The 11,415-nt window shown below is 43.6% G+C and overlaps 1 protein-coding gene across 1 annotated transcript; it reads right to left on the bottom strand.

Moving 5' to 3' along the window:
* Positions 1 to 9,661: 9,661 nt before the first annotated feature.
* Positions 9,662 to 11,016, bottom strand: SP5 (Sp5 transcription factor). The gene is made up of 2 exons (XM_088540331.1): positions 10,926 to 11,016; positions 9,662 to 10,708 (listed from the first exon to the last, which is right to left on the bottom strand). Exons 1-2 carry the CDS (start codon positions 10,974 to 10,976, stop codon positions 9,665 to 9,667), a joined length of 1,095 nt encoding a protein of 364 aa, XP_088396457.1. The 5' UTR covers positions 10,977 to 11,016; the 3' UTR covers positions 9,662 to 9,664.
* Positions 11,017 to 11,415: the final 399 nt, after the last annotated feature.

The raw sequence follows: 11,415 nt of genomic DNA on the forward strand, positions 1-11,415 counted from the left end.
CAGGCAAAAAGTAAGAAGAGACTATTTTATGCTTTTGATTTACCTTCCTGAATAAATGATGATAGATAAAAGTGGTATCATTCTACAAAAGTGCTGTGGAATCAGCAGCAAGACAAGAGGTTTGGGTGCTTTGATTAAGATTTTTCATGCAGCATTTTCATGTGGCATTAAAGCAGTACAAACTCAGCTATTTCAACAGCAAGATTTTATGAGACTGTGCTGTTTTTGAGATCAATACTTTCAGGACATATTAAAGATTGCATATTACACAATCTATCAGTTTTAAGGGTGTGAAGGCCGTCTAAAATTGGAGGAAATTTTGTTGGGATCATTTATTCTATTTTATAAAATTCTTTCCTGTATGCTATGCTTCCCTCTCACACCTTTTAAACAGGAAGTAACATTATTTATAGAGAAAGAACAAATCATTAACATGCAATTGGCATGTGTTGCATTGGTAGAAACTAGAACAGGCTCTGAAGTGATTTAACAGTCTGGCCATAGGCACAAGGTGAGGCCTGCAGCCTCATCTCAGTCTGCAGCCAGAGCAGACTGTTGATCCTCAGAAGGAATTAAGCATTCAGAGTAACACTTTCTTGCCCAGTGGCAATGTGTATACAGTGTAATTCCCTTCAAGATTATAGCTCCTTTTGTCAGGGTATGCAGTCAGCTCAGGAGCTCTTGTTTTGAGGAAACGGGACCATGTCCCAGAGCCTCCCACCGGCGCAGGGGCAGCTCATGTCCCTGCAGGATGCACGAGTACTGCCCTTGTTCCGGGGCCCTGGGAGGAGAAGCGGGATTCCACATGCCCACATCCGAATTTGTCTTGCAGATCTGTACAAAAACCACGGGGAATTTAAGCCTATATCATCATTCTAATTGTTTTTACCAACATCTAAGTTTTGCATCTTTGATAGTGTGTGTATCTTAATTAGGAGCTGGTTCTCAAGTGTATTTAAAAGCAAGTGAACAAAACAAATAATTGTATAACTCTAATATATCATTCTGGGTATTCAAAATATCTATTTGCTATAGCTTATTGAAAATATGCCTAAACTTACATTCCTCCTTTCCCTTTCCTGAACAAAATAAGAGGCAGATCCAATCTGAGTAATATAGCTAATATCTATCACCTATTTAAAGTACAGGATGAATGAATGCATATAATAAAAAGAGAAATGCACTTCTAAAGTACTTGGCACGGTATAAAGAATTACTTTAATGAAACATGCTATTCTGCTTTACCAGCTGTTTAGCATTTAGTATTTCTTAGCTAATTAAAACTGCGGTGTTAATAAGAAAAATAGTTGAATGTTAAAACTGAATGGTAATTCCAACATTTGAGTGTTAGTGGTTTCATTATCCTGTTAGCATGGTACTTAGCTTAGGAAACTTCCTAAGCACCTGGGCATTCTAAAATAGCGTAAATGCACACGTGGGGGAGAAAGGGGAAGGCACAACCGTCATGAAGGCAGCGTAGCAGCTGTGCACTGCAGCTCCCTGTTACAGAGATGTTTGGGGCTGTAAGAACAACTCAGACTCTGTGAGAAAGCCGGGAGGAGTGAATCAGCTAAACACTTATAAGAATTCTTGGGTCTTTTTCTCTTGTCTGCCTTCAGGAAGGAATAGAGAAGGGAACTAGGAGTCTTTTTTGTGTTGATATTTGTGAGCATGAGCAGAGGGTTCTACTTATTTGCCCCAGCTGTCCCAGCAAATGGTAGAAAATGTGGCCCATTTAGAAGAAAGGTTCCCTTGTTTCCTGCATTGTTGCCTCTCCCTCATTGTTAGAGGAAGATTAATGATATTCAGATATATGAACCTCTCTTCTGCTTTGAGGTTATGACTTGTACAAGCCCTTCCTCCAGTGAGAAAAGAACCCCATCCCTGTGGGTGCAGGACATGCGGGACTGTGTTCCACACTCCTCTTATTCGTATTTGAGATCCCTCCCTTTGGGTAGCAGATTTACCATTTCAGTTTTTACACGAATTAACTCAGATGCTCTGGCCAGTTTAACCTGGCATGGCAGAGAACCTACTCCCCCTGACAAGATTGCTCCCTATTCCATGACTTTTGTCTCTCTGACAGTCTTTCTGACTTTTCAAGCACTGCACATACCTTTGATTACAGTACTTTGTGAATAGCCTGTCAAAATCATTATTTAATTTATTCAAGCATTTGATTAAGAAGCTCAGACATAGCCTAAGGTCCGATGTAGGGACATAAGAAGATTTGGTTAATATTTTGGAAAATATAAAAGTGTAATCTTTGCTTGTTTAAAACTATTTCTTTGAGTTCTGTCAGAGCAAATGAACAGTAAGAGCCAGGGAAGCCACACAGCTAAAGGATCATGTAACGCTGAGGAGAAAGCACCGTCTATATTTATTTGCTAAGGTGACTAGATGATATTTCTAACATGTAAAGTATGCCAATGTCAAGTGCTTGGTTCATCCTTTTAGGGCTCAAAGGCGAAGCACTACCACTATTCTTGGCCATTCTGGAAAGCCACTTATTGAGACATGAATGTAAAACAAATCCACTTCCATATTCCTTTAGGATTAACATACAGGGGCTGAGAACACCTGGCATTCTCAGGCTGTGTTATCTTTCCTGCCTAATCTTTAATGAATGAAGAGTGTGTGTTTTTATTTCTGTTCTTCACATGTGTGTCCTGGGCTTGTGGAGAGCTGCCTACATAAGGGGGGATGTAGCAGTGTGGCTGACATCTCCTCTCCTTACACAGGAGGGATCTGCATGTGGAGATCACAGGCACACCATCTGATCTGGAATAAAGCATGTGGGATATGACCCCAAGTGAAGATACAGGCTTTGCTCTAATAAAATTTATTTTAACCTGCTTTGTAATTAGAGCCTGTTTTAGAAAGTGAACTCTGTGATGACTGGTTCATGTTAAAAAGGAAAATGATAAATGGAACTTTGTTTAATCAGCTCAGTATTGCTACAAAGAATAGGGATTTAGAGATGACAGGAATATATTGTTTTACTGGCTAGTCTACCTTTTATTACTTAAATTATTTCATTACTTAAAAAAATATAAGCAGAAATTATTTTTTTTCTGCATGGAGATGGTGATATGGCTATTTGTATTTAGAAATATTTAACTTAGGAAAAAAACCCACAATTTATCACATTTAAGTATTTTTTTCCTACTCTTTCCTCTGTTTTTCTTCTCAAAAAATATCATCTCCTGCAGGCATTTTTCTCTTGCATTACATCTTTCCTTCTATGGTAACATGATACTCAGTCATGTTACTGACATCTCAGTCACTGTCATGGAAGAAGTCTGTGATTAACTGTGATTACAGTATAGATTGGACAGAAAGGGCAATACATGGTGTTGCCTGAAGTGAGTTACTTGCTCAGCCTTGGCATCACTGGCTGGCAAAAGCTGGTGACTGCTGTCCCAGAGACGGGGAGTAAGATAATGCACTAATGCACTAGATGGAAGCTACAAAGGTTCTTACCTTAAGGCGGAGGTTATATTACACCATTAGGCAAGAAAGAATAACTAAATCCAAGCCGTAAAAGTCTGTGTTCTTTTTAGGATAAGGCAGTCCAGGCTTCTACCACATGCTGCCGTTGACACACTCATGCCAATCATGGGAGTGAAAAGAACTTAACCCTTGACTGAGATAACTACAAGAGCAGAAGACACAATTATAGATGCAGCCATATGGAGAAGACAGCACTTTTTCTTCTGTTCTATGCTGCAGGAGGGGAAGAAAATGTGTGGGAGAGGAAGGGTCACTACACAGATGCACACAGTAAAAAGGCTTGCAGTGTACCCTATTCTTACACTGGTAAACTCTCTCTTGTGCAAGCAGAGCTAAGGGGAAGTAGTTACCACAAAGAGGATTAGTATGGTATCTTTGGAAGTTCAATTAGATGTAGAGAAAAGCTGCAAGATGTAAGTTAATTCTAGCCTTATTACCACTAAAGGAGAAACCTAAATCTATGCAGATATTCAGTGTAAAACCTTTGCACCATTAAAGGGTGCATATAAATCTTTCATCGAATACTGAGTCCATAACCAAGTGCAGACTCATCAGCTGTTCAATGCCCCTGGCCACTAACTTCAGTACAGTTTAGCATGGGTTTCACTACATACCCACCTGCAGATGAAAGGACTCTCCGTGCCTTTCTGTGCTATTTGTACTCTCTCAGCTAGCAGCCAGGACTGGTACGTAGTCTTAGGATGGGCTCCCCTTATCAATATGGCTAGCTAGCACTGTAATTGACAGAGCTGGGTCAGAAACAGGCTGGAATTTTGTGTACTCAAGTAAATGCCTCACTCAAAAATTAAGAGATCATGAGATGAAAAACAGGATCAACGGTCTGCAGGTTAAAGGCCAAATCTCACTATCTACAGACTCCCATTGACTTGCCAATCACAGGTCAAAACACATGTTTTCTTTGGTTTTCATTATCCATAATGAAGCACCTGTATGACTTCAAAACAGTCTGAAGTAAACATTAACAACGAATAACACGAGTAAACTTAGTTAAAAGAACCTTTAAACTACATGCAGTTCTACTGCTTTGCTATGACCCAGATTACTGACTCAGACAGTGCTGGCCTTGGATCCTTCCCCTCCATGATGCGCAAAACACTCACCTGACACTTGTGAGCCTCGCTGGTTGTTGCACACTCCCAGGCCCTTGGTGATCTGCATGCTGGTTAAATGCAAAATGGTTAAATATATGTGCTAGGACAATCTTTGGAAGGGAAGTCTTGCTTGGAAGATCACTAGTGTCAAAGTCTTAGGGAGCTTGTGTGATAAATATTCTTTATAGTTTTGGCAGGAGACTCTTAAGAGATGTTTTCAGCTGAATTCATATTTTGCCAGAGTAATAGATGCCACATCTTTACCAGGGAGTTCACAAGAACTTCCTAACAAGTATAAAAATAATTGTAGAAACAAACAAAGCAAAAAGTTTCTATAGTGGAACATGGTGAAACCAGACTCATTTAAAAGTGCCTAGATACTGTGCAGTGACTAGTGTGACTAGTACAGTCATTATTTTACCCTATTTATGAGTGATGTGCCAAAAACCTTGAAATATCACTGAAAAAATAACAAATATATCTTTTATGTGATAAAATATTATTAAGATATCAGTATTTTATATTCCCTTTTTCTTCAGTATTCAATATTAATATCAGATACAACTGAAAATTTTCAATCTGAATAGCTATTCTAACGACTTTAACATTTAAGGCAATCTCTGAAAAGCCGTAAATACTTTTAGCTTAAATATTTCTTCCAACAAATAGCATCTCTAATTCAATTTCATTGAAAGAAGAATCACACAGTGATGATTTTAGGATAGCTGTCACCTAAAGATGTTTGAAAGCACTGCTGACATGCAATATATCTGGTCCAGCTGAAATACACAAAGGACTCATGGCAATATAGAACAAAAAAAAATTACATTAGGAAATAAAGGAAGTTGAAAAAAAAATTAAGGAAGTTGAAAAAAAAAAGTGGTATCTGATAACAAAACGCACTCCTAAAAGACAATCCATGCAAAATGATATGCAAAAAGACTCAGACCCATATTCTGATACTGGTTTTATGCAAAATTTCCCATTTCTCAATATTGCAACTAGTAGACCAAGAGCTACTGTTTAAGCTAAAGCCAGCAGTGTTCTGCCATCATTAAAAATCCAATAATAATAATAAAAATCTTCACCTTTCTTGAAACAAAACCATCAACCCAATTCCAAACTTTTTTCATTTTCATTTACCTTATGAGATAGGCATCTTTAGTTTATCTTCTAATCTACGAAGGAAACTTTTGGTAGCTTAATTTCTGTTATCATACTTATTTCTGTAAGGGTAGTTGGGGAGTTATGAAATATGAGTTCATACTCATGTTGGATTACTGCAGTAAGAACCTGGTCAACCTGAAGTTGAACCCTGCTAAACCCTCTTGTGAAAGTCTTATTCAAACCAATATGAGAACTTTGATAAGATGAAGACCCAGATTAGGATTTACGTGATTTGGCCCTTAACATAAAAAAACAAAATCTGAGGAAAAATATTTTTTTCTTTTTTTAAAAAATATTCTCCTCTCACAAGTTTGCCCAAGCATGAAAGTCACTTTTCAACACAGAAAGCATGCCAAACCTTCATTTTTTTAAACCATATCATTACTGTTTTGTAAAAATTAATTAGAATTAACTATGAAATGAATTAGTTCCTATGATGTGTCTATTATACCAGTGACATTTATGATTTAAAATTCAAAACTGAATTGACCTTGAGCAGCATATGTATTCAAAATGTATAATTAAAAAGAATATTAATCATTTAATTTTATAAAATGAACAGCTGTTCTAGCTGATTGGTAACAGCTAAAAGTGTAAAATGTATTTTGCAAATGCAAAATTAAAAGTTAATTTTATTATAGAGTGCAATTTGCCAACTAGAAATAAATCCTTTAAATGTAAGCAATATATTTTTGTAACACTCTACCCATACATCAGAAAGGTCACATGTATTTTTAAATGGCATATTACTATAAAAGTTTCATGATTTCAATTGAAAAGCTATCATATGATTTAGCTATTTAGAGATTAATTTGAAACAGCTATGATGGATATGTCCTCTTTTTCCAATGAGCTATTTAAAAGCTTGAAAGAGAAATAGTATTTCATTTAAAAATATTCTAAATTGTTACTTTTGCTTACCTCGCATTCCTGATTTTTTGCTTTTTTCCTTAATTTCCTTTGAGGGATTTTGGCTGGAGATGTCAAAATATGTGCTTTTCTCACATATAAAAATTCTCATTAGCATTTGGCATCATCACAAGTTTTTCACTTAAATGCATATCTGTCATTTCAATTGTACATATTTTTAACATTTCCATGTTTTAAAAAAGTCAGACACGGTGTTTCAGCAACAAGACACCATTATTATTATTATTAATAATAATAATAGTCAGAACCTGCACACCTTTGACATGGGCCTGGCACTGCCTGGGCTATGCTCTTTTGCTTAAATCCTCAAGCGTGATCCTGCAAAGTAACTAAGTCAATGGCAAAACTTTCAGTATTTCAGTTTAAGTTTGGTCACGAGGAATGAATACAAATACAAAATAGTCTGTTTAGACAACACAGAGGCTGGGTAAATCAGATAACTCTTTCTGCAGTAGCCTAGCTTAGAGATCATCACGTCGACGATCACCAAGATATTTTACACTAGCTATATCTGCTGTAACAGGGTGAAGTCACTTTAGGGAGCATCATGACCAATTCAGTTCCCCAGTTCCTACTCAGACTACGTGTGCCAAAATAAGCCAACATAAATCTTGCTTCACTTCTCATTAATACTTCATCTTGATCTTAGCACTTACTTCGCAGCAAAAGCTCATTATCTGCAGTAACATCTAGTCCATTATTCTAACTTCTAAGTGGATCTTTCGTATTACAGGATACTGCCGTTTCCTCTCTACTGCTATCAACAAAAGCATTTTCCATAACTGTCCAGTACAGTAGGTCTGACCTTTATATAGAACTGGAAGACTATTTAGTGCAGCAAATTATTTTTTAAAGCAGTCTGGAATTCAAAGAGGTTTTCTACATATTGTTGGTCAGTCGTTCCTCCTGTTACATACTTAATATAACTTCCTTCCAAAGAAAGGAAGGAAAAGCACTGTACACCAGGCAATACTTTAAAAACCAGAAATGTGATGTTATTCCTGCCAACTTATTTAAATGTCAGTATAAAATGAGGGGTGACCTTGTCTCAAGACTTCTTTGAGCAAAGATTTGTGGACAGGGTCCATCTGTTATTTCCTCCATTGTCATCACTCGTTTTGTGACACTAAAAGTATTTTCCACTTACATTCCTCAACATCATGCTGCTAAGGTTTGGTACAAGAATTATAATCAATCAAACCAAAGGTATTTACCGTAAGGCTTTCTGTAGTACAGCACGGTTTTATAGAAGTCTTTAATAGCAGAGAATGTAACTGTGTGGTTATTATTTAGGTCAGCTGACCCTAAGCATATATGGTGTCAGGATCATTAACATTAAAATATTGTTGAATAGTTGTACCATGCCAACTGTACATTAACTGCTCATTGCTTCAGACGCTGAGGTTCTGGTGGTATTGTTGCATCTCATTATTTCCAGACAGAATATATTCCTTCCAGGATTTGACACATACATAAATACATCAGTTTTACATATCCTATCATTACAAACATTTCTGCTACAAAGCTGCTACTTTTCTTGATTCAACGTTTCATGGCCAAGTGTATCTCTGTAATCACGGCTGTGCCAAAGCATGTTTTACAGCCCCCTCCAGAGGAACCCACGTGAGGCTGCCTGGTTCCCAATTAGCCTGAATGAAGTTTCAGACAGCATTTTTTATTTGATTGTCTCATTATATAACCAGTGAAGAAAGCTGACTTGGTAAAAATATAAAGAACCAATAATATATTCTCTATGTTAACAAGTAAAATTTAGCAAATGATTAATCATGCTCCTCATATGTTTTCTTTATACATTTTTCTGTTAACAAAAAAAGTTAAAAAATAGGGAACTTGCTACAGTAAATCCAGCCATTATCCTCAAGTAAGTTTCCCAAAGGTAATATGACTACATTTATATTGCATGATGCCCAACAATAAAGGCTGTAACAGCGTACTGAGTATTTTAAAATCATTTTGTGCCAATTACCTTCACATACGCAGGAGAACATCTACCGTTTGGGCATTCTGTAAGGGAAAGATAAGAAGTTCCTTTTCTTTTTTCTTTCTTTCCTTCTTTCTTTTTTTTTTTCTTTCTTTCTTTTTTTTTATTTTCTTTTCATCTTATCTCCAAGATTCTATCAGGTTGACAGAAAACCCAACATACGTAAAGTATTTTTTGGCTGAACTATGCCAGACAACATCGGGCAGAAAAGGGCTGGGGGCAGCAGGAGCCCGTGCACCGCACCCAGAGGGCTCCTAACCTCCATTATTGCCGAATTAAGAAGGATTCAAATTCAGAACCAATTTTTTGGAAAATGAGCCGCAAAGCGACGCCCAGTACTTGCCTCGTGTTCCTCTTTTTACGCTTATGACTTCACACGCAGAACAGAAAAATAAATAAGATCTCAGGTCAACACCAGTCCAAGAGAGCTAACGACTTTAAACGTGTTTTACCCAGCGCGGCTCCCCGAGAGGCGGCGGCGCCCAACGGCCGCGCCTCAGCGCCTCAGCGCCCAGCGCGGCGTGCGGGAAAGCGCGGGAAGGCGCCGCGCGCCGCTCCCGCCTCGCCGCCGCCGCAGCAAACGCGGCCGCCGCTCGCTCCTCGGCCGGGGCGCTGGGTAGAGCCTCCGGGGAGGGGAAAGGATCAAAGGAGACCGACTCAGCGGGGCCCTCCCGACGCGGCCCCGGGGTTAACGTATTTATTGTCGCGCTGCAGTCGCAGGTCGCTTTACAGAGACACCTCATGCTGGAGCCCCCGCACGGCGCCGGGGCAAGGAGAAGGAAACACGCGTATTCGAACGGAACTATTAAATAAGCTGTACACCAAAGTCCAGTCTTTCCTCCTGAAGGCGGCAGGACGCGGCCCTCGCCGCCAGCGCGAAGGGGCGAGCCTCGCCTGTCCCGGTCGCGGCCACGTCCGGGGCCGGGCCGCACCGCGGCGGTCACGGGTCGCGCGCGTCCTCCCGCTTGACGCCGTCCGCCTTGAGTTTCTTGTTCTGGTGCGTCTTGACGTGCTTGGCCAGGTGGTCGCTGCGCATGAAGCGCTTGCCGCACTCGGGGCACACGAAGCGCTTCTCGCCCGTGTGAGTCCGCAGGTGCCGCTGCAGCTCGTCGGAGCGGGTGAAGCTCTTGCCGCAGAAGAGCCAGTTGCACACGAAGGGCCGCTCGCCCGTGTGCCAGCGCAGGTGCGCCTTCAGGTGCGACGTCTTGCCGTACACCTTGCCGCAGCCGGGGACGTGGCAGACGTGCTGCTTCTTGCGGCCCGGCTCCGCCTCCGCGGCGCCGCCCGCCGCCGACTGGCAGTTGGGGCAGCGGCAGCGGCGGCACCTCCTGGCCGTGGCCGCCAGGGGAGACTTGCTCTGCAGCAGGGCGGCGATCTGCGTCTGGTACTGCGCCAGGTCCGAGCGGCCCAGCACCAGCCCGCGCTGCAGCGCGCCGGGGAAGCGGTGGCCGCAGCCGGCGGCGGCGCCCGCCTGCGGGATGCTCCACCAGGGCAGCTCGTCGGGCGGCGGGTTGGGCGAGAGCTGCCGGCAGGGCTGCGCCGGCGGCGGCAGCAGGTTGGAGTAGCCGGGCGGTAGCGCGGCCTGCGCCGCGTAGGGCACATACGCGGGCGGGCAGCTGGGCGGCAGCGCCGCCATGGAGGAGGGCAGCACCTTGACGGGCGAGAACTCGTACGGGTAGGACGGGTCGGCGGGCGGCGTGAGCGGCAGCTCGTGCGCCCCCCCGAAGGAGGGCGGCAGGTGGCTCTTGGGCGGCGTGAGCGCCAGGCCGGCGTGCGGCGGCGGCAGCGCCCCTGGTGAGTGCGCGGGCATCTCGCCGCCCCACGGGTGGAAGAGGCGCGACGGCGATCCCAGCGCCGCGTCGTACGAGACCTGCAGGAAGTCGGCGGGCGCCGCGCCGGGCTGTCCGATGCGGCTGCAGGTGGCGGCCAGCAGCGCCAGCGGCGAGTGCGCGGCCACGTCCGGGGAGGCGCTGGGCGTGCGGTCCTGCGCGGGAGGCACAGCCGGTTACCCACGCGCGCCAACTTCCCGCCGCGCACGCCGAGAGCCGCGCGGCGCCGCACGTCGAGGCGGCGACTGCCCCATCCCCGCCAACTCCTCGCGCTCCGCGGGGCGCTGCGCCGGGACCGGCCCTCCCGAGCCTCCCTGTCAGCCCTCGGGGCCTGGGCCGCCCGGTGCCGCCCGCGCCGCCGCCCGCACTGACCTGCAGGAAAGCCTGGAGCGAGTCGTTGCGGAGCACGGCCACGGCGGCCATGGCTAGCGCGGCTCGGGCATGGAGGCGCCCGGGGGCAGGCGAGGGGCTGCCCGCTCTCCTCCTCCTCCCGCGCTCGTCTCCGGTCCGCGCAGCGCGGCCCGCGGCGCCCCCCGCGCGGCGAGATCTCCGCGGCCCGTCTGGCTGCACCAGGATCACCTCCAAGAATTTGATAAGGACTTTGCTGGGCCGCCAGCCAGTCAGAGGGAAGATTTATGGCTTTGAAGTTTGCCGCTACCCAATCATCAAAGAATAGCGGCTCTTTCAGAAGCGAAAGCAAATCCTTTGAATCCACAAAGCTCCTATGGTGTGTTTGTTGGTCTGGATAAAAGAACTGATTATTAGGGGGGATGGGAAGGGAGGAGATAAAGGCGGGACAATTAATGAAGTAATCACTATGTGGGAAATGTATATACACAAATAATTGGATTTTCTTGATCAA

This window comes from Tinamus guttatus, unplaced genomic scaffold (genome assembly GCF_059628265.1).
Source record: "Tinamus guttatus ecotype Peru unplaced genomic scaffold, ASM5962826v1 Tinamus_guttatus_pri_ptg000060l, whole genome shotgun sequence".
In the NCBI taxonomy this organism is placed as follows: domain Eukaryota; kingdom Metazoa; phylum Chordata; class Aves; order Tinamiformes; family Tinamidae; genus Tinamus; species Tinamus guttatus.

Bases quoted from the DNA above. Each gene is read 5' to 3' on its own strand.
- SP5 (XM_088540331.1), bottom strand. From the start codon at position 10,976: ATGGCCGCCGTGGCCGTGCTCCGCAACGACTCGCTCCAGGCTTTCCTG. The intron at 10,709-10,925 runs GTCAGTGCGGGC...CCTCCCGCGCAG, and splicing joins CGCTCCAGGCTTTCCTGCAG to GACCGCACGCCCAGCGCCTC.